This window comes from Acomys minous (genome assembly GCF_964271855.1).
Source record: "Acomys minous genome assembly, chromosome: 1".
NCBI classification, from domain to species: domain Eukaryota; kingdom Metazoa; phylum Chordata; class Mammalia; order Rodentia; family Muridae; genus Acomys; species Acomys minous.
In genome coordinates, this window is record NC_140483.1 from 3087499 (window position 1) to 3110934 (window position 23436).

General features: G+C 50.0%; 1 protein-coding gene across 2 annotated transcripts in view; it reads left to right on the forward strand.

The window, feature by feature from the left end:
* HHAT (hedgehog acyltransferase) overlaps positions 1–23436 on the forward strand; it is a 252165-nt gene that overhangs the window by 200800 nt on the left and 27929 nt on the right. Inside the window, exons 11-12 of one of the 2 annotated variants that reach the window (XM_084794948.1) lie at positions 12717–12861; positions 14049–14204. In XM_084794948.1, coding sequence (XP_084651074.1) covers positions 12717–12861; positions 14049–14155 — 252 coding nt within the window. In that variant the 3' untranslated portion in view covers positions 14156–14204. The remainder of the gene's footprint in view (positions 1–12716; positions 12862–14048; positions 14205–23436) is intronic. The other variant, XM_084794947.1, reaches the window with a different exon arrangement.

A 23436-nucleotide genomic window follows, 5' to 3' on the forward strand; every position in this document is an offset into this window, starting at 1 on the left:
TCAGATTTCATTGAGCCTGTCACCTCCTTAGTTAGAATGTCCCAGCTGCAGTTTATCTGGGGTGGGGGACTTGCTAGATAGTTTTATGCCAACTTGACACAAGCTAAAGTTCTCTGAAAGGGAAACATCAATTAAGAAAATACCTCCATAAGATTGTGTTAGAAACAGGCCTGTAGGCCATTTTCTTAATTAGTGATTGATGAGAGAGTGGGCCAGGCCATTCCTGAACTGGTGGTCCTGGGTTCTATAAGAAACAGGCTGAGCAAGCCATGAGGGACAAGCCAGTGAGCAGCACCCTCCACGGCCTCTGCATCAGCTCCTGCCTCCGGGTTTCTGGCCTGTGTGATGAGTTCCTGTCCTGACTGCCTTCAGTGATGAACAGCAATGTGGAAGTGTAAGCTGGATCAGCCCTTTCCTCTCCAACCTGCCTGGGTCATGGCGTTTCTTTGCAGCAATAGAAACCCTAACTGTGTGGGTGTGGGATAGGAGGGTCCACGCTCACTGCCCAGCTCTTTAACAAGCTCCCTAGTTGTTTTCTGTGTGATAAACTTCTTAGTGATAAACTGGAAAGGTAATTCTTTGAGGATGCAGAGATGCATGGTGTGTGTGGAGTGGGTGTGTGTTTACCATGGTATGTGTGGAGTGAGTGTGTTCACTATGGTATGTGGAGTGGGTATATAGTCAACATGGTCTGTTTGGGGGGTGTGTGTGGTCCCATGGTGTGTGTGGTCACCATGACCCTTGTGGAGTGTGTGTGTGGTCCCATGGTGTGTGTGGTCACCATGATCCCTGTGGTGTGGGTCTGCTGTCAGTTAGTCCTTCTCTTGATAAATTATCCTGTTGTTGAGTTTAAGTTTGTCATTTTCTGTCCTTTGCAGATGGAGCTTCAGTGAAGCTTCCAATTCAAGTTCCTCACCCATATGTGTGAACATTTCTTTAGGGCAGATACCAAGAACAGAACAGAGCAGGGGCTGTCAAACTCTCTCTTGGTTATATCTGGCCCACTGTCCTGTCTGCTGTTGGATGGCCTGCAGCTAAAACTGTTCCAACCCCGCCCCTTGCATACACACCCCTGGCCATGAAATACAGATAAATATCCAAACATGGATGGTCCATTTTTAGGCTCTCTATTCTGTTGCATTGCCCTAGTTGATAATCTCTATTTTAAATTCTAGGGTTTTATAACATGCTGTGTTTCCTCATAGGCAAACATCTTATTCCTCTTTTGATTCTTTTCCAGAATTTAATTGACTATTTTTACTCTCCCTCCCTCTCCTCTCTCTCTCTCTCTCTCTCTCTCTCTCTCTCTCTCTCTCTCTCTCTCTCTCTCTCTCCCTCTCCCTCCCCCTCTCTCTCCCCCTCCCTCCCCCTCCCTCCATCTCTGCCCTCTCTCCTCTTCCCTCTGTCCTCTCTCTCCTTGTGGGGCACTGCTAGAGAGGTCAGGCCCAACCCTTTCCTGAAAAGAAACCTGTTCAGCAAGCACCTGGTCTTACCCCGCCCTATGCTAAGGAGATCGTATCCTCCAGCAAATGACCTTTAATCTTATCTAGAAGTTCTTCCCCCACCTATAGTATAATTTACTGTGTTTCCCTTCTTGAGATAGGAACCCATGCTACTGCGTGTAAATGAGGTACTGTTCCACTATATGTAGATTAAGTATCCTGGTATCTCTAGCCCCAGTGAATCAGATAACATTCACCCACAAACCCCTCCCCTCTGCCCAGGGTTTATAAATAAGTGTGTTGGCTGGCTTGCTTGAGGGTACTTGCACCATTCCTCTACCATGACCCTCTGAGACTCCATTTATTCTGGGGATGAATTGTTATTGGACACCCAGAGCTTGACTGCTGGTCAAAGAAGTCAAGGCAAGCCCCATAGAGGCAAGATTGGTGCTGACCTTCCTCTGGTGTCTCACTAGGCCTGCCTTCTGGCCGGCTTTGGGTGTCCACCTGCATCCTCTGCTGCGCTGAAGTGCTGTAGCACTTTTGGTGTCATCAGAGGCTTGTGGAACTCCTGAATCTCCTGATACCAGCAATCTCATTCTAAAAGAGCCAAACTGTGACACTCTGTGCAAAATTTTTCTACACCCTGGCCTATCACACTGGCCTCACCCTTAAGAGCTCTAGTCATTTCTGAGAGAGGAACTGGACCTTTGATCTCAAGGTCCATCTGTTCTGGACGCAAGCAGCACCTGGACTGGCCTGCCAGATGCAGAACATGTGCCAGATGGATGCTGGATGATCTCTCTCTCTCTCTCTCTCTCTCTCTCTCTCTCCCTCCCCCCCCTCTCTTACTCACTCTCTCTCTCACTCTTCTCTCTCCTCTCTCTTCTCTCTGTCCTCCCCCTACCCCGTGTGAGTGTTCAGGTGCGTGCACACCACAGTGGATGTGTGGACATTGGAAGACAACTTTGTGTCCTTGCCTTTCACTTTCGCTGGTTAGTGCTCTTGAAAACAAAACTCCTAAGCCAAAGTAATTTATAAACAACAGAAATCTGGGCTGGGGTATGGCTCAACGGCTGAATGCCTGCTGTGGGAGTGTGAAGACCTGAGTTTGGATCCTCGGACACCACGTAGCTGGGTGCAGTAATGGACACCTGTAACCCCAGAGCTCCTGTGTCAAGATGGGAGGCAGAGGCAGGAGAATCCTCGGAAGCCGGTCAGCCAGCCTGGCTGGCAGCAAGCCTCTGGCCAGGGTCTCAAAGCTCTAATGTGGAGAGCTAAGATAAAGAGTCCAGTTGTTTTTCTCTGATCTCTGCATGGGTGCACATCTGTGCACACCCACAACTTAGATGCACGTACCACACAGACACACACATAGAAATGGACAAACACACACACACACACACACACACACACACACACACACACACACACACAAGAGGAAAGTCTATCTTCTGTTTCCAAGATGGCACCTGATCACCTTTCCCAAGGTTTGAGCTCTGTCCTCACAGCAGAGGGGCTCCATTGTCCTTTTGGTAAGACCTTGATATACTCCTGAAAGTTCACTCCTCATTTCTTAATCGCTTTCCAAAGGGCTTCTGCATACCGCTGCTGCGGGGTGCAGTGTGATGTGGATTTTGGAAGGCGCGCCATCCTCAAGGCTCGCCAGTACTATTTACTCAAGCTCTGTGTGTTTCCGATGTTTCCTCTGCTTTTTGGACTCCTGGTCTCTGGAAAGCTGGTGATTTTTGTGTTGAATTGATGACTTCATGTGTCTTGCTGAAATTAGTGTATTAGTTTGTTTCTTTTTGGATGCTCTGGAAGGGTAACCATGTCATCCACATGTCCTGAGAGCTCCGTTCTTGCCAGCAGTTATAGCTCTTGGCACATTTAACAGTCCAGCTGCACTAACGAGGCCATTCAGTGCCATTCGGGCTAATGAGGTAGGGAAACAATGCCCTTCCCTCTCGGGGGGGGGGGGGGGGCGCAGCACCTGGGGCAGCTGCTAGATCATATTCTTCTGTTGGAGCTTTGTTTGTTTTTTTCCTAGCCCCCTAGGACTTCATATTGCACACGACTAGTTTTGATTGCTGCTGTGTTGGCATCTATTGAGTGACCACAGGATTATTATTTTTATTTAACACCACAAGTTAGATGGATTCTCTGATGTCCCATTCTAGCACAAACTTTTTTAATCATCTTAGAGTTTTCTGTGGCTGTGATGAAATGTCATGACCAAAAGCAAGTTGGGCGAGGAAAGGGTTTACTTGACTCACACTTCCACATCACTGCTCAGCACCAAAGGAAGTCAGAGCAGGAACTCAAGCAGTTCAGACGTCCTGAAAGGAGGAGCTGATGCAGGAACCATGGAAGATGCTACCTACTGGCTTGCTCCCCAGGGCCGCTCAGCCTGCTCTCTTATAGAACCCAGGACCTCCAGCCCAGGGATGACACTACCCACAATGGACTGGGTCCTTTCCCATCAATGACTAATTTAGAGAGAGCGAGCGCCTGGCACCTGTCATAGCACCTGTGTGGATGGAGAACAGAGGAGAACCTTGGGTGTCTGGTCTCATCTTCCACTTCACTTGAGAGCAGGACCCATTCCTTGTTTGCCACGGTGTACACCTGTGAGTGCCTGGGGAGTTGTTTGTTTGTTTGTTTGTTTGTTTCCATCTCCTGTCTCACTGTAGGGGTGACTAGTTTACAGACACATACATAACAGTGGACACAACTTTAGAAAGGTTCTGCATGCACGGGAGGTGCTTTCTTTACCCACTGAGCCATTCCTTTCTCTTCCTCTTCCTCCTCTCCTCCCCCTCCCCCTCTTCCTCTTCTTTCCTAGATGGCATCATAGGAGGTATGAATCAATATCTCCTGGTTTTGATTTGTGCTTTCTCATGATTATTAGCATTGGAGTAACATTGTCTGATTACTTGGAGTTTGTATTATTGTCTGGATAAATGCCACTCAAGCTCTTTCCATGTTTCAGGGGTTCTTGGTTTTTTGTTGTTGTTGAATTGTAGGTGCTCTTTTTTTGTTTTGTTTTGTTTTTGTTTTTTGGATTTTTTTTTTTTTTTTTTTGGTTTTTTGAGACAGGGTTTCTCTGTGTAGCCTTGGCTGTCCTGGACTCGCATTATAGACCAGGCTGGCCTCAAACTCACAGGGATTCACCTGCCTCTGCCTCCCGAGTGCTGGGATTACAGGCATGCGGCATCACCGCCCGGCTGAATTGTAGTATTCTTTACATATGCTGGACATTAATCCCTCGCTGACACATGATAATAGGTATTTTCTGTTTTCAGGCTGCCTTTTCACTGTCAGTTGCATCCTGTAATACAAGACACTTTAAATTTCTGCAAAGCCCAACTTAGCTCTGTTTTCTTTGATATTGCTTGTGGTTTTTGGTAAGTCCCAGTTGAGTTTTAAATTTTCAGTGTGACTGCAAGCCATATGCTTTTGCTTTTGAAACTGACACCTGGTGAATATTATGGTTTGGATCTGAAATGTCCCTCAAAGGCTCATGCGCTGGAGGCTTGTTCCCACTGCTGCCAGTTAGAAGCCGTGGAAATTCCCATGCTAGCCACTTGTTATTTACTGTTTTCTGTGATGAGCTTTACAACATTAGTCCTTATCTTTAGATATTGGGTTCATTTTGAATGAAATTTCAATACAGTTTAAGGGTCCAGCTTCATTCTTGTTACGTGGGCACACTGGCTCCCAGCAGCATTTGTTGAAAGGGCATCGTTTCTTCACGAGGTGCTCTGAGCACCCAGGGTGACCATGATGTAACTTCACGTGTGTGTGTGTATGTGTTTGGGGGGCTTTCTACCATGTTCCATATGTTCAATGTCAGTGTCTAGGCCAGCCCTACACTGTTCTGGCTGTTGTGGCTTTGTGGGTCCTTCAACTCCGCTCTTGTTTTCTAGTGCTTTTCTGGCCACTCAGGGTCCTTTGAGATTCCAAATGAATTTTAGGATGAGAGTATTCAAAGAACGTGTTGGGACGTTGACAGGTTGACAGGCCCTGCATGTGACTGTGTGATGTTGTTACCCAGTGTGCCAGCCTCTGGATCTGTGAACATGGATGCATCTCTGGTAATTATGTCTTCCTGGAGCAATGTGTTATAGTTTCAATGTGTAAGAAACATCCTGACAAAGTTTAGTCTTAAGTACTTAATTCTTTTTGTGCTGCTGTAAATATAAATTTTCTTTGAAAAATTGTATAGTTTTGTGTGTGAGTTCACACGCGTGCAAGCCCTCCATGGTGCACTCATGGAGGTGAGACAACCTCCGGTGTCGTTCTGACCTTCTGCCTGGTTGAGGCAGGGCATCTTGCTGTTTGCCACTGTGTGCAGCAGACTGGCTAGCCTGCAGGCTTCCAGAGACTTCCCATCTCTGCCTCCCGCCTGGCTCAGGAGCGTTGGGAGATGTGCACTGCTGTGTCCAGCTTTATCTGTCCTGGGAATCCAGGTCCTCTGCTTGTGTGGCACATGCTTCACCACGGAGCCACCGACTCAGCTCTGTAACTTTTTAAAACATTGTTTATCGTGTGCAAAAACAGCTAATTTTTCTATATTGGTGTTGTAATCCCAAATTTGTGCTCAATTTTTCATTTCTTCCAATGAGTTCTTTTGCTCTTCCTAAAAACTCACTCTTGTGTTATGAACAGAGATCATCTTATTTCCTCCAAATCAAATAGGCGTGAGGCCCAGTGATTACTTATTTATTTTTTAAAGCAACAAAATGAAAATTTCACATAGTAGCCATGCAAAGTATGTTTTCCACCATTGGCACACTGTGGGGCGGTTGAGTTGGTTCACAGGAGCACAGGGATGTGAAGCTGTTTTCTCTAGTGAGAACACCCAAAGTCTGCTTCCCCACGGTTTCAAGAATCCAGTATGTTGCAGCTGGAGAGATGGCTTGGTGATCGGGAGTGCTAGCTGCTATTGTGGAGGACCTGGGTTTAGTTCCCAGCACGCAACTTCCATAACTTCAGTTCAGGGGATCCAATCCCCCTTCCTGGCCGTCATGGGCACCAGGCATGCACACGGAGCGCATACAGTCATACAGGCAGAGCACTCATACACGTAAATACAAACAAATACACCTTTTAAAAAAGGATAACCATGGCATGCATTGTTAAATGTCTCACCATGTTATGCAGTTAGATCTGCTGTGTAGCTGAAATTGTGTGTCCCGCCTCAGGACCCGTTGGCTTTTATTAAGGAAGCCTGTGTTCTTTGATCTGTCACTTTCTGGGAAGCATTGCTGCGTCTCCGGGTGACCTGGTCCCCTCTTGAGAGCGTGAGTACCAGCCATGGCACCTCTGCTTCTGGAATCCATGCTCAGTGACTTTCTTGGTTTTGAGCTAAAATGTGCTCCACAGGCTTGGTTCCCATGGCAGCAATGTTCCTGGAGGTGTGGCTTTGGGGATGTGATTGCACGGCACCCCCACAGTTCTGTTCCGCCCTGCTCTGGCCCAAGCAGTGGTTAAACAATAAGTGGATATAAACTGTCCCTTATTTCAAGTCGTTCATCTCAGGTGCATTGTCACAGTGAGGGAGAGATGACTGACACTGTGTGTGACCCTTGTTAGAAAAACTTGTGTATCTTTATCTGGTGAATAGACATTTCTTGAAAAATCTGCTTTGCTGCTGACACTAAGGAGGAAAAGACCTTGAGGGCTGCAGTCTAGAGAGGCGCATCCTGCCATGCAGACATGAAGGCGGTGCAGCAGGAAGGCCTGAAGGTGTCGAGCTGTGTGTGAAGGCTCGTGTTGACTTGGTGTGAACTAGGGACCCATGCCTGGCTCTGGGCTCTTCTGCTTCTGTTTGTAAGACAGGAACAGCTTTCCCTCCTCTGCAGTTTGGGGTGCTCCTCACAAGAACAAGCTCTGCATCATAGGCTATGTACCACACAAAGGTGGGTGCTGTGTCCAGATTGTGTCCAGCAGACGCAGCTGTGAGTGGAGCCCAGCTTGTTCTGGACAGTGCGGTTGAAGAGCAGAAAGGCACACCTGATGCGGCACTCCTGCTCTTCTGCGCTAACGCTGCACTGAGACTTGAAGTGAGACAAACGGGGGTGGGGGGGCGTGTGGAGAGGACCACTGTGTGAGATGTGTGTGTGGAAGAGCGCTCCGTGTTGGGGTACAGAGGCAGCATCAAGGCTGCAGGTGTTTCTCTTCTGGGAGCATGTTCAGGTCTCAGCAGCAAACTAGGAATCAAAACTGGTGGGGGGGGGGCGGGAGCAGGTAGTGTTTAATTTTAATTAAAAACTTTAATTAGCATGCAAAACGTGACTAGGTGCTTTCTGAAGTTCAGTACATGCGAAGGTTGGAGGCACTGCTTTCTGAATATTTCATATGTTCGTTTAGCTTGGGCGCAAGGATGGGATGGAACATTAGGGACTCACACGTGAGCTTTGGATTAAGAGTAATGAAAACTTGGCCCTGTTCTCAGGAGCCTACCTGAAACTGGAGAAAAGGGACCAAAGGCTAGAACCTTTAACACAGGCTAACCTTTAACAAAGACTAGACCTCTAACACAGACACGGGGAAACATTTAGGGCTGGAGTCAGGGCCCTGGGATGACCTTGGAACCTTTTTTCCCTGACATTGGGTGTTTCATCAGGACACTCTTCTTTGATGGCTTTTTCACAACTCATGGGTGCCCTCCTGTCCTCACCTGTCTCCACCTATCCCCGCCTGTGCCTACCTGTCCCCTCGGGTGTCCAGTGTTGCCTCGCCAACTGCTGCTGTTCCCACCCTGCTCACCCTCTCGTTAACATCATCATTAGAAAACGAAAATCTGTGATTTCATGGGGGACCGTGTCCAGCTGCTCAGTCCCACCCACTTTCCATTCTTAGTTTCTCCCTGACTTAAAAATAAGCAGCATCAGGTCGCAGTTGCCAAGCCTTTGTCACAGTCTCCAGCAGCCGTTCTTGCAGCCATCTGTTCCCCCCAGATGCTCGCTGCCCCTCCCCCCCATCTCAGCTCCTCTGTGAGCAGCCGCCTGCACCCTACATGTGCTCTCGGCCTCACCGTGTGTAACACAGGTAACCCACGGGCTGCAGCCTGAACCCCAGGCACCAGCTTGCTGGCCCATCCAACCTTGCAGTTTCCAGAGACAGGACGTTTTGACTGGAAAAGGCAGGGTCGTTCCTATGGAGACGTGAGGCAGCATCTCACATCAGGAAGCACAGACTAGTGTGACAGAAGCTTGTTGGGCTCTGAGTTGGTTTGCTGCTACCCTCACCTTGGAAGTAGGTGCGTTAGAGAAAGCTCGGCAGCTGCTGTTGGGTCCCTACCTTCATCTTTCCTTTGGTTGGAAACAGTATTCTCAGATGGTTGAGTGAAGGCCTGCCTGAGGCCTGTACTTCCTGGTGTTCTGGGACACTTGATAATCGGGGGCCAGTTGCTTCCTTCTCTGAACCCAGAGGGTCATACTAACATGGAAGGAAACTGCCACAGCCTACTTCTCTGCCATGTCTGAGACGTCTGCACATGGACGCAGTGGTCCTTGTTAACCTGCTCTATCTCTTTTGCTATCCCATCCTCTGCGTTTCAGAGGTGTGTGATGAGGAGGCTTGGATCTGGTGGCCCTGTTCAGCAGTGGCAGCAGACACAGGGACTTCATTCACTCTTAGGGTTGCTGGGGTAGTCATTGAGGGAACCAAACATGTCCTGGGGACAGCATCACTCCCAAATATTTGCCTTTTTGTCTTCTGGGAAGAGGCTACAACCACACCAGAACTCCTTTTTCCCATCCTGATAAATTCATGTTAATGAAATTCAAATTCTGCTTGTGAGTCACACTGCTGTTATCTGATCAGGTTGGTGACTGGACTCTCATTGTCATGTTTTATGGCTCCTTGTTGTATGCTGCTATTCCCCTGTCTCATTTACAATTCCTCACCGTTGCTTCTCTTCTCCAGGGAGGCAGGAAGGTGGGTGACTGAACTGGGGATGTGGCTCTGTTTGCATATGTGCTTGCATCCTAGACATAGTAGACCACGGGAGTGACTACTATAGGACGTCATAGATCGCAAAGCAAATAAGGGATTTATAATAAGGATTTAGAACATTCTACTTATTGGTACAGCTGTGTGGACCAAGGGGGATATGCCATTTTTTGCTTCTTGGGACATCTAAGAATAGCCTTAATTAAAAAAAAAAAAACCATAAAGCAGCGGCTGAGACCCAGGTTCCAGGCCAGAGAGGCCCCCAATGTCAGCCTGTATCCGTGATGAGAACCCGCGTTCTCTGCAGCTTTGTCTCCGCGCTTTGAATCACTTGCAGTCAACTGTGCTCTGAAAGTACTACGTGCAAAATCCTAGAAGTAACAGATGTTTAAGTTTAGATTACTTGAAGCTTCAAGCAGCCTGAAGAACTCTGAGCCTCTGTGCCTACTTCTGTCTCATCTGAAATGTAACCCTGCTCTCTTCCCATTGGTCCGTGCTGTAGGAACTGCCTGCCCACTTGTGACTCTGCACCCCTCTTAGTCATCAGCCTAGCTGATGTTTTGTGTTCAAGTTGTCCTTATATAGTAGACAGATGCGACATCTTAGTGTTGGAATAGTCCTGGGGGTAAGCCAGGCCCAACTCTTCACTCCCCCTTGCTCCTCCTTTCCCCCCACCCCACCCACCGCCTCCTCCAGCCCACCACACCCCTATGCACACGGCCCACTCAGCCACCTACTTTGTCTGACCTTCCTATTCGGAGCAACAGCATCACTGTGGCTGAGCAAACCCTGTGGAAGTCTAGTCATTCAACATCGTGTTCTCTGTTGATTTAAAATAAATATGATTTTAGTCAGCTCTCATAAAAGAAGAGCTTCCTTAAGCTGCACCAGGCTCTGTACACCGACTGTGGGTCAGGATGGGGTGGTCTCCCGACTCCCTCCTAGAGTGCCAGGTCCAGGGTGGAGGGCTGACCGGCCGGCAAGGTTTGGCTCATTGAGTTCTGGGAAGGCCAATTTGTCACAGCAGCCTCTGTACTCACATCCACACCTATTCAGGCAGCTCATGGATTTATTATTCTGAGTTCCTCATCTTCATCTCCTGGCTTCATCACCAACCGCCTCCCCCAGTCGTTGCTAGCTGAGTCAGGTCTGCCCACAGAACATCTTCCTCTGCTGTGAAACGCAGAAACCGCAGCGGCCGGGCATTCTCGGAAGAGGTGCCTTCCTCCACCTCGTGTGACGTCATCTCGGGGCACTGAGAGTGACAGGGTCACCTTGCTTGAGACCTCTGGGCTGGAGAGCTTTCTAGGCCACACCCAGACAGACAGCCCTGCCACTGTTCCCTCATCTGGCTTATTCATGCTGAGGCCATACTGGTGTATGGTGGCCATAAAAGTCCCCTGTCAGGGAGTGTGGGAAGAGGGAATGACACTAGGGAGACGGCCCTCTGCAGTGAAGTCTGTGCTTCCGAACAGCCCTGGGGTCCCAGTCAGGAAAGGGACCATGTTGGGGATTGATTTCTCTAGATTAAGGGGACCCTGACCAGGTCACAATCATGGAAGGTCACCCTCCAGACCCTGCTGAGAGTCACCCTCCAGAATGGTCTCTGCCTGTGTGACTCACACAGGCTGCTGCCATGGAGCCTTTGCAGTCACAGCACAGCTGAAGCTGGTGGCCTCAGGGAGCCGTCAGGAGATACCTAGTGCCCTCCTACCGCCTCCCCTTCCTGTACCTGTGGACTCAGAGGAAGCATTTGTCAGAAACCCGGTGGTGCTGCCCCTGGGTCTGTGTTTTTCCGGGGTTCTCACACCTCCACCACGGTGGGGTACCACAGTGTAAAGGATGAAGTACAGTACCGAGGCTTGGTTTGCTATGAAAAACCCCAAGGAACCACTACCAGGGTATGCGCTGAAGACCCAGGAAGGATCGCAGAGCGCTGTGCTCGCAGGAAGGTCCCTCCATCCACAGTCCTTCAGGCACTGCAGTCCTCCGCCTTCTCAACTGCCACGGCGTGCTGCTGAGAAACTATCGGTTACTTGTTGTGATCCCAAAAAATGCCTGGCATGGACCACTTAGGGAAGGAAGGGCTTACCTTTGCTGTGGGTTGGAGTGTACCTCCGCCATGCTGTGCAAGTCACGGTGGCGGGAGTGTGAGGCAGCTGCACGCTGCATCCAGCCAGGAAGCGTGCGTGAGGTAGCATGGATGCTAGAGCTCAGCGCTCTCTCTGTCTCTCTGTCTCTCTGTCTGTCTCTGTCTCTGTCTGTCTCTGTCTCTCTGTCTCTGTCTCTCTGTCTCTGTCTCTCTGTCTGTCTGTCTCTCTGTCTCTGTCTCTGTCTCTGTCTCTCTCTGTCTCTCTGTCTCTCTCTGTGTCTCTCTGTGTCTCTGTCTCTGTCTCTCTGTCTCTGTCTCTGTCTCTCTCTGTCTCTATCTCTCTGTGTCTCTGTCTGTCTCTCTGTCTCTCTCTCTCTCTGTCTCTCTCTCTCTCTCCCTCCCTCCAGGACTCGCTGTCACTTGGTTAGCCCAGTCTAGAAGCTCCTTACAGACTCGTCCAGAGCCAGGGTGACAACCATACCACCGTGTCTCCCCTACACCATTGCGTTGCCCCTCGTAGCAAGTCAGGTTGCAGGGGAGCTCACTGTGATCTTGACCTGGTCGCTTTGGTGTTGGTGTGGAGCTTCTCTACTGGGGAAGAATTTTAAGTGATTTTGTCTATGGCTTTGTGGGCAGACAGCACACGGAGCTGTCTCCCCTGGTGGGGAAGAGGGCTGCTGCCTCCTATGCAGCTCTAGAGCCTGGGCTGCCGAGGCCAGAGGGAAGCCCAGAGTGGAAGCAGTAGCACAGCTGGAGTGCATCACTTCTTAGGGTGTGACACAGGCTGGAGGTTTTGACAACCTAGGCGCAGGCGCAGGAGGATCTTGTGCCAACTTGACAGAAGCTGGAGTCATTTTGGAAGAGGGAACCTCAACTGAGAAATGTCTCCACAGTATTGGCCTGTGGGGCATTATCTCAGCTTATGGTCGGTGTGAGAGGGCCTAGCTCACTGTGGGTAGTGCCACCCCTGGGCTGGTGGTCAGGGCGTATTACCAAAGTATAACAGCAAGCCAGTCAGCGGCACTGTTCCTTGGCCCATGCGCGAGTTCCTTTCTCTACGTTCCTGCCTTGACTTCCCCGGATGAAGGACTATAAGCTGTAAGGTGAAATAAGCCCTTCCCTCCCCGTGTTTTTAGTCAGTAGAAACACCTGGACAGACGTAAGCCTTTGCCTTAGTTGTTCTGCCTCCTCAGTGAGGTGCTGCTTGTGTTCCTTCCCAGGCGCGGCACCTCTCCCCGCAGGCTCGCTGCCGGCTGCACGCTCTGCTGGCCTCCTGCTCCACCTCTCTGCTGATCCTGTTCAACCTGGTGTTTCTCGGGGGAATTCAAGTTGGAAAAACCTACTGGGACAGGATCTTCCTACAAGGTAAGCTGCCTCTTGGCTCTACTTGCTGTCCTGTTATCGGCTCCTCCATATGCAGGTGTGTTTGTGGACTTGAGAGTCTTGGGAGAGCCATGCATATGACAGGTGACCAGGCAAGGTGTCAGCTGGGAACAGCTTCTGTCCCACTGTGGCTGCAGTGCAGCAATGTTTCCTGGAAGTCCCCTTATGTGCTGTCCTGGAGGAGCCATGGGCCTGTGGCCTGTGTCAGCGTCCCCCTGTGCTGTCCTGGAGCCTGGGCCTGCGGCCTGTGTCAGTGTCCCCCTGTGCTGTCCTGGAGCCTGGGCCTGGGGCCTGTGTCAGCGTCCCCTTGTGCTGTCCTGGAGCCAGAGCCTGGGGCCTGTGTCAGTGTCCCCATGTGCTGTCCTGGAGCCTGGGCCTGGAGCCTGTGTCAGCGTCCCCTTGTGCTGTCCTGGAGCCAGAGCCTGGGGCCTGTGTCAGTGTCCCCATGTGCTATCCTGGAGCCTGGGCCTGTGGCCTGTGTCAGAGTCCCTCTGTGCTGTCCTGGAGCCTGGGCCTGGGGCCTGTGTCAGCGTCCCCCTGTGCTGTCCTGGAGCCTGGGCCTGCGGCCTGTGTCAGCGTCCCCCTGTGCTGTCCTGGAGCCTGGGCCTGGGGCCTGTGTCAGTGTCCCCTTGTGCTCCTAGGCCTGGGGCCTGTGTCAGTGTCCCCTTGTGCTGTCCTGGAGCCTAGGCCTGGGGCCTGTGTCAGTGTCCCCTTGTGCTGTCCTGGAGCCTAGGCCTGGGGCCTGTGTCAGTGTCCCCTTGTGCTGTCCTGGAGCCTGGGCCTGGGGCCTGTGTCAGCGTCCCCTTGTGCTGTCCTGGAGCCTGGGCCTGGGGCCTGTGTCAGTGTCCCCCTGTGCTGTCCTGGAGCCTGGGCTGAGGCCTGTGTCTAACTCTGGACCTGGACACTTGTTTCTGAGCATCATCACACCCAATAGTTAAAAAATAGACGTGTGTTTATGTGTGAGTAGGCACATGTGTGCAATGGCGTATGTGCACAAGAGGTCAGAGGACAACTTTGTGGAGTTGTTTCTGTCCTTCTATCTCCCCGTGGGTTCCAAAGATAACTCATGTCACCAGGCTTGCCTGGCAAGCAAGCACCTTCACCCACTGAGCCTTCTCCGTTGGTCCTCACTGTGAGCTAATCTTTTTTCTTTTTTCATCTACACTGAGTGGATTTCTTCAGCAGCCGAGGCAAAGCCACATCAGCAGCAGTCAGATGCTTGTGTGTGGTGGCAGTTCTGAAAACTTTACAGCTGACCGTCAGTCACTACCTATGATCACCACTTTCCATGGGCTGGGACCAAGACATGTTGGGACTTCTGAAAGGTGAGGATAGAATCTTTGCTGAGCATAGCCTGGTAGCCAGCTCACTGTGCATCCACAGCAAAGATCCACTGTTCCACTTCCCTGACCTAGGCTTGGGTCTGGAGAGTCCTGGCGGAGCAGTGGTGGTGGAACTTCATAAGGCTGGTCTGTCATCTCAGCATTAGGGTCCCCAGGAAGCCACAGATATTTCCGCTGCAGCTCTCTCTTCACACCAGAAATACTCTCGAGGCACTCTCGCCGGAAGCCTGAATATTAGTCGTGAATGTAGACTGTGCCTCAGTGGGCCCATTGGATCCCCTTTGACTTTAATCTTCCCACCGTAAAAGCCCCTCTTTGACATACTTTTGAGGTGGTCAGCTGATGGCTCCTAAAAAGGCCACATGCTCTGTGGGCAGAAGGTAAAGACCTCTGATAAAGACCAGAGGTGGCACGTGCAAAGGCTGGAGTGATAGGGTGACCGTGTCTTAATTTTCTTACCTTCTGCCACTGAACCTGGCACACGTGCACATGGAGACTCAGGGCAGGGGGAGATGACCTTGTCTTCCTTGTCAGTTAAGAAGAGGCTCTGATTTTCACTTCCGTAAATCAATATATCGGGTGTTTGCTATTTATAAGTCACTGAGGATGCAAGAACGAGACAGGAAGCCTATGCTGGGTGTGGTGACTCCACTGAAAACCTAGCTCTCAGGATGCTGACGACTGTTTCCAAGGCCAGCCTGGGCTATATAGTGAGGCCCTGTATCCAGATAAATATGAAAGCTAATACAAATATTTCTATGTGACGCTTGATTGGGGCACCTGCTGTGGAGATGTCTGGGCGAACTGCTGCAGGCCAGGAAGCAGAGCAGCTGACTTCCCAGAGCAGGCGGCCATTGCACAGGAGTGGAGTGTAAGCTAAGCGCCAGTCAGGCACTTGCCAGTGTCCAAGGAGGCTGGTGTGCTGGGGTAACTCACATTGGCTGCCGCAGCAGGAACTCCAAACCTTTATTACTCAGGGCTGAGGAATAGATGGCTCAGCAGGTTCAAACCATCAGCACCCATATTAAAAGCTTGTGTCACCACACCTGTGCCTGCGACTCCAGAGCTGTGCTGTGGGCAGGCAGGGGGCGGGTGGTGCAGGGGTAGGGTGGGAGGGTGTGGAGGTAAGAGGGTTGCTGGGGCTTTCTAGCCTAGCCTAGCTTCAGGGTCAGCGAGGCAGAGACACCACGTGTCAAGCAGAGCACTTCACTTGATACATGCAGAACGTTCAGTCATGCACACATGTGCGCGCGCGCGCACACACACACACACACACACACACACACACACACACACACACGAATGCATTTCTCTCATAGCTTATTGCAAACCCAGTCACTTTTTCTAAGCTGTAGTTCTAGGACTTAGAGTGCTTGATTGCTTTCTACATCTTGTCTTGGCGTCAGGGAAGAAAAGAACAGGAGAGGCCAGCGGTACTAAGTAGCTTGGAGGTGACATGTGACATTGCCTTCCCAAGTGTCAGGCTCGAGCCGTGGGAAGCAAGCATTGTCAGTAGTCTATGTCACACAGTAACCCGGCTGGAGAGGTCTCAGAGGCCATAGAAAGTTCAGGCTGGATCCGAGGAAGACGGGCGACTGGTGTGGAAGCCAGGTGCGAAGAGCTGTGGGAGTGGACCCCAGCCAGGAGCTGCCTGGAGTAAGCCAGGGGGCAGGCCTGGGGCATGCTGCTACCAAAAAGGGCAGAAAAGGCCTACCTCTCACTGCTCCAGGATGGCAAAGGCTTACAGTAATGCTTGCCTGGCACCCTGCCACAGGCCAGCATGTGGGCTGTCTCAGGGATGGAGACTCAGGAACTCTGATTGTTTTGTGTAAGGCTCTGCAATCACTTCTCTTGAGAGTTCTGAGCCAGAGGCTCTCCAGAAGAACCTGCTGGGATCTTGACCAGGCTGTTTCATGAGCTGCTTGACTCAGGAATGTGTGCTGGGATTTTGTCAGTTGGCCCTCTTGTCATTTTCTTATTGAGGGTTTTTGCCTCGAATTCCTGAGTTTAAATTTCTCATGGAGGGAAGCAAGCCAGATAGCGACAGGTCTCCCATCCTGGCGAGCCCGACTCTCTTACAGCTTGAATTGACGTGATAGAGGTTGTTGTTGTTATAAATATTCATGTTAATGTACAAGAAATAATTAATGAGTTAGTAGTATGCATCCTCAGGTCCTGCTGGGGTTGTTAATAGATCAGCGGTGTAAAACTGAGAGACTCTGAGTTCTGAAATCATCTGGCCCCCTAGGGCCCTATGAGGGCCTGCTGTCACTTGCATGCAGCTGCCTGGGGATGTGTCAGGGCTCTGACAGCCTGGCCACCTCTGACCTCTGCCTCTGGGTGTAAGGTTGGTGCCCGTTGCTCTAAGACTCATCTCTGCACACGGAGGATGTGAGGGAGATATCAGGAGGCCTGTCTCCAGGGAGCGGAGCATATTCAAACTCAGCATCTGGATGTCAGGGTTTACCAGAAGTCCCTTCCTCTGTGGTTTGGGGACCACTGCAGAGAGAGAGCAGCAGTGAGCAATCCCCATAGATCCCACCTCAAGGAGTCAGCAGCACAGGGAAGGGACAGACACAGCAGGGCTTGCCTCTGTTGCTGAGATAATTCAGCAAAGAGTAAGGAATCTCTCTCTCTCTCTCTCTCTCTCTCTCTCTCTCTCTCTCTCTCTCTCTCTCTCTCTCTCTCTCTGTTTATGTCATTTAAACACGCTTTAAGCAACTTCAGGTTTTACAGACCTGGGGGATGTGCCACCCGCTTACTCTAGGACAAGCCACACTGGGTTATGCTCAGCAGAGACAAGTACAAAGTGCTGCTCTGTCACCTTATTTTATAAAAACTCCGTGAATGTTCCAGGCTGACGTGTGAATTGATTTCTTCAGCAGGCAGCTGTTGAGTTCTACTCTGTAAAGATATCAGTGAGACATAACTCTATGTTTTATGACTTTTCCTGGGGAGACATAAACAGACATCTGTTTGTACCAGATAGGGTACTCAGAAACCAAGGAAAGGATTCTCTCCAGTCTCCCCTGTGGGGGCCAGTGAATTTGTTGGGGTTACTTACACGAGCATAGGAGACTCTGGAACTGTCCTGCTAGAGTCACATAATTCATACATGAACGAACCTGCACACGGGTACCTCCAATACTATCTTCACTCCTTGGTACACACCTACACACACATACACACACACACACACACACACACACACACACACACACACACACACTCAAATACACACATACCTGCATAGAGACTCCAAACATTCTCTTCCCTGATTCCTAGCACAACTGTATGTGTGTTCTATGTGCACATATGTGCAACACACACACACACACACACACCCACACACACACACTTGTCTTCCTAATCACTCACGTAGTTTGGGAGACCATGATTCAACTCTTACCTCCATGAGCGGCTCCTTGCCCTAAGGCCCCTGGTTCCGTTTCCTCCGGATTCCAGCGAGGGAGGAGAGTGATGCTGTCCTGCGCGTCAGAACCCGAACACTCCCCGAATTTGCTTGCTATTTCTAGCTAAGAGAGGAGAGACTGTGTTTTGTCCCTGACTACTATGTTGTCCAGATAGCTTGTTCATCTCCTGGTGCGAATGCTTCTAGACAGGGGTTGTACCTTAAAGGCAAAGTGGAACGTGGCACTGGAGATCAAAGAGGTCTGCGGTGACGTAAAACTCAGCCCCTTCACGTCTTCTCGTAGTCTTGGGAGTGAAATTTCATTGTGCATGGGTGAAGACAGAGGGCAGATGCCAGCGCCTCACAGGCTGTGTTTGTGAGGACGCCAGCCACTAACTGCACCTGCAAATGGGTTTCTCAGGCCTCTGCCACCTCCTTAGATCACCCGGACTCTAGTGCAGTGGTTCTTAACCTGGAGGTCGTGACCTCTTTGGGGATTGAAGTACCCTTTAGCAGGGGTTGCAGGTCAGATATCCTACACATTGGATATTTGTATTACAATTCATAACAGTAGTAAAATCAGTTGTGAAGTAGTAATAAAAATAATTTTATGGTTGGGAGTCAGCACAACATGAAAAACTGGGTTTCAGCTGCAAATTTCAGGATTTCTTTGTTTTCAATAGCTGAGCCGTATTCCATAGTATAAGTGTACCACAGTTTCTTTATCCATTCTTCCACTGAGGGACATCTAGGTTGTTTCCAGATTCTGGCTATTATGAATAAGGCTGCTATGAACATGGCTGAGCATATGTCCTTGTTGTGTGGTGGAGCATCTTTTGGGTATATTTCAAGGAGTGGAACAGCTGGGTCTTGAGGTAGCCCTATTCCTAGTTTTCTGAGAAAGCGCTAGATTGATTTCCACAGCATTAGGAAGATTGAGACCCTCTGATGTAGAGGCCTGATGAGCAGGTACCTCCTGTCCAGAGACGTTGACTCACACTTCAGGGTTTGTTTATGGTTAGGCAGGTCCACGGTGGCCATTCTTGGAATCTTTCCTGGTTTCATTTCTGTTGCTGTGATAAAACACTCTTAATGTTTGACAGGACATGATTTACTTCAGCTTACAGTTCCAGATTTCAGCCCATCACAGAGGGAAAATCAAGGTCGGGACTCAAGCAGATAGACACATCATATCTGTCATCAAGAAGCAGAGGAAACAAGTGGATCCTTCCTTGCTCGCTCTTGTCTACTCCTCTCCTATCTGATATGGTCCAGGATCGCTGGGCGGGTCTTCCCACCTCAATTAATAATCATCAAGACACATGTACACAGGCCAACCTGCTCCAGACAACTCCTCAGGAGATGCTCAACACATCTGGAATTAACCATCAGAGCACACGAGTCTGAGATGGAGAAGTGTTGGCTTCTTTGCTCCCTCAGGTAGCTGGGCTTTCACAGGAGTGTTTCAGGCCATGTGACCAGGCACATGTGATGAGAAGTGAGACCTGCAGTGGGGCAGTGGTGCACCTGGAGGAGGCTCACCAGCACTGGGGGGACTTTAGGGGTTCAGTCAGGAAGCATGCAAACATTCTCTTCTGTAAGCTTGTGTGAAACCCTTTCCTGATAACCAGGGATTCTTTGGGAGAGGGGAATATTGTAAATATCATTAAACAGAACTTCTAGCATAGATGGAATTGATCAAGTAGGAAGGAAGGGAGTTTTGTATCTTTGCCGATAATTAAGTCTAGAGATTTGGAACCCTTTCATTTTCACCAGACACTGACCTGTTATTGCCACCACCTCCATTCTCCTGTCCCAGCCATTCACGCGCAGGGTGCTGTTCAGTGTCTCGGGGGAGCCTCCAATTTCCCAGAGAAGGCAGGGGAGGGGATTGGTTTTTCCTCTGCAAATTGAGACAAACTGGTAGCAAGATTATTTTTAGGAGAGGGTGTGTGCTTGCGTGTACAGGTGTGTGTGTGTGTGTGTGTGTGTGTGTGTGTGTGTGTGTGTAAGTTGTAAGTTGAGGATATGGAAATCAAGCCTTCAACATTATCCACACTGTTTATTCTGTTTGGGAAGCCCTGCAAATCTCCTGTGGGCTATAACCTGGTTTGGAAAATGGCTGGCAGAGACCAAGCAGTGCTTTGTGCCCACTTCATTATCTTTTTCCTAGCCTCAAAGAAAAGAAATATTGATCTACATTGGGCAGCGTGTGGGGCTAGCATTTGTCAGGCGGCCACTGATGTGTCACCAGTCATTCCAGAGTTTAATAGCTTGAGCAAACAATCCACCAGCCTCTGTGCTGGTCTAGTGCCACCTCTTGACTGTATCTGTGCTTGGTCCTGGCTTAGATTTATTGGCCAAGAAAAAAATGGCAGAGCTCCTAAGGAGAGCTTGTCTGTCGTGGTGATCCATGTTAGCTTAAAGAGAAGCAGCTGCCTGGGACAGTAGCTCAGTTGGGAGCGCCTGCTGAGCATGTGCAGGGCTAGACAAACCAAACCCAAAGCAAACCAAGGCAAAGTTGCACTAACCAGACCTGGCTGACACCCTATCCCAACACCCTCGGGAGAAGAGCAGGAGGGTTACCCTGGGCTTGGGTCCAGCCTGGGTTACAAATGGGATTATGAGGGCAGCCTGGGCTATACAGTAAGGGTTTCTGTTAGAAAAGTAAAAACAAAACCAAAGCAAATATAAGGATGGTGGTACGTGAGGAGAGCAAACGGAGCCGCCCACCACAGCCATCTAGGAAGCACTGGCAAAATGAATTCCAAGGCAGAGCCAGGGGCTGTGAGGGGCTCCCAGTGGGCTGGTGTGTGTGCAGCACAGGCCCTGGATAATCCAGACAACAACAAAGCCCACAGGTGGGCCTCTGCCGTCTTATTCACCAGTGTCTTCGGCATCTCCCGCTGGCGTTTATAATGATGGGGAGGTACATGCCGCCCTGCGCCAGGCTGGCAGGGGGAGACAGAGGCAGAGCTGGTGATGTCCACGGGCCAGCGCCCAGCCAACAGCAGCTTCAAAGTCGCAGTGCCCAGGAGTTTACCCGCTGCAGCAGGCACTAAGCCTTGGGCTCCCAATGCCCTCTGACCATGGTAACAGCCCAGCTGCTGCCTTCCCAGCACGGAGGAGGTGGAGGCAGCTGCTAATTTTAGACTTTGAGTATGTCTTCAGGCAGCACGACTCACAACTTAAAAGGAAAAAAAAATTCTTTTTCTGGTTGCACGTTCATGTGACCCTGAATAACAAAAGAACGGGGTACGGGAACCTCTCACCTGCTGTCAGTAAAGTAAAAGGAAAACCTAATCATTTCTCTTGAAATCCAGTCTTTTATGTCACAGGGCCATGTCCTTTTGCTGTGGAAAATCTCCTGGGGACTAGGGGCTTGTCTATAGGAGAGGCCTGTCACCTGGGCCTTTTAGAGGCAGGACTGAGCTATCAGCCAGGGCACTTAGGGAGATGTCTGGGCGGTTTGGGGCCAAAACACACCCTGTGAGGAGCCAAGGGATGCAGCTTCTCCTTGATAAACCTGGTCTCTCCCCTCCTTGGCATGTGCATGTCTGGTGGATGAGCCATCCCTTTTGCTGAGGTCTCACGTGGGAAGCACCTACAGCAGAGGGGCATTTGCAGTCGCTGCCGCCAGGCTGTGGGATCTGAGATGGGGCACCCACTGGTTCATTACGGTACATTTCTGGCAGGAAAGAACAGCAGAGTTAGAAGCCACAGGGCCCTGGGCCAGGAGAGTTGTGACCCTTTTTACTGTTGTTTTCATAGTGCTTCCCTCAAGTCTGCTTTCTTCCTCATTTGCAGGTTTAAGGCTTTTCTGAAGCATGCCGAGCCCTTACATGGTTCCCTGGTTCTGCCTTCATGGTTGCTTTCTTCCGTATGTTAATTTTGATGCCCCTCTCTCTGCCCTGCTCCTCTGTAACAAAACACCCTGGTCATCTTGTGGCCACAGAGACCTGTCTTTGGACCCCTGATTTTTCTCAGCTTGTTTTTCATTCACCTAAAAGAAACCAGATACAGTTATAGTTAACCGAATTGTTCCTGGTCCTGTTTTAAAATTCCGTTTATGTTCACAGCATCCTATAACTTAGGTTTTTTTTCTCTCATATTTAAAACCAGTGTCTTGATTGCTCCTCTCATCCCCTTGGCTGTGCCCAACAAGACTTCCAGGAGGCTAAGACCCTTGATAGAGAAAAGTGATGGAAACAGAGTGGTCCCCAAGCTTCTGGCTCTCTGTTTCGTAGGGCTAGAGGTCAAAGCGATCATGACATACCTGACAGAATGTGTTGCTGTGCTTGGGGACATAGCCCTAACACACAACAGGGACATATGCTCAACCATGTTCATAGCTGCTTTATACATAATAGCCAGAACATGGAAACAGCCTGAGTGTCCCTCAGTAGAAGAATGGACCAAGAAACTGTGGTACATTTACACTATGGAGTACTACTCAGCTATTAAAAACAAGGAATTCCCGAAATTTGTTGACAAATGGATTGACCTAGAAATTATCATAATGAGTGAGTTCACCCAGAAGCAAAAGGAGACAAACGGTATATACTCACTTATTTCAAAACACTAGTCCAAGGGATATGTCCCATGAAAAACTTTACTTACCAAGAAAGTGGGTCAGAGGAGAGGACATTCTATTGAGACTTTAGGCGAGAGTAGCATGGAAGAATGGGGAAATAGTAGGACCCACAGGGTCCTGGAAACCTACAAGAAGAACTTTATGACAGGCAGATCTGGGTCTGGGGTCCTCCTCAAACTAAGGCACCAGCCAAGGAGAAATAGGCAGTAAACTTCAAACCCCTACCAAGACCTAGCCAACGAACACAATATTCTCCACCGTTGAGTGGAGAGTGAGAGCTGACTCTCACATGAACTCTGGTGCCCCTTTTCTGACCCTGGATGGGGAGGCCTGGCGGCACTCAGAGGAAGGATAGTAAGTTACCAAGAAGAGACTCAATAATCTTAGAGCATATATAGGGGGAGGAGGTCTCCCTCAATCACAGACATAGGGGAGGGGAGAAGGGGGGAAGTGGGAGGGAGGGAAGAATGGGAGGAAACAGAGGAAGGGCTAACAATCAAGATGTAATATGAATAAATTAATAAAAAATGGTAAAAAAAAAAAAAGAGAAGACATACTTCTAATGTCACCGCAGAGAAGGAGACATTAGAAGTAGGCTTAAGGATTGGGACGAAGAATCAGGAAGAGGCCATTGCTCCTTCAGGAGCTGGCAGCTTCTGGAGTCAGATGGAGAGAGTGTGAGAAGAGGCAGGCGAGTAGACAGACGTGCTGAAGGGCCAGAACAGTAACCAGACCGCCGGATAACGAAGGGCCAGGGCCTCGCTGAGGACTGCCGGCTGAGTCCTTAGCGCACTGGGGCTGGCGTGAGGCACGAGGACTTTCACAAGCGTGACATGATCTCACTTTTGAGCAAAGGGATCTCTACCAGAGGCAGGGGGCGGGATCAGTAGGGGGTAGAGTGGGGGAGGAGTCCTGCACTGTGGTTGCCAGGTAACGAGGCCTGGGGAGATGAGGTCCTACTCTGCAGTGGCTTTGAGTAGCAAGGCCTGGGAAGATGGAGGGGGCTGCAGGGCATCAGCTGGGTCTTCACAGGGTGTGTGCTTAGTGGTTGTGGTAACTGATCCAGACAAAGATATTCCAGGTTTGTTTGTTGATTTTGGTGGCCTGCCTTAAACGACTTTCTGCATTTTCAAAAAACAGTGGCCAGTAGATTTCCACTCTGTTTCCTAACCTTTGACTCTGGGGACCGAGGGGCATGCAAGTCCAAG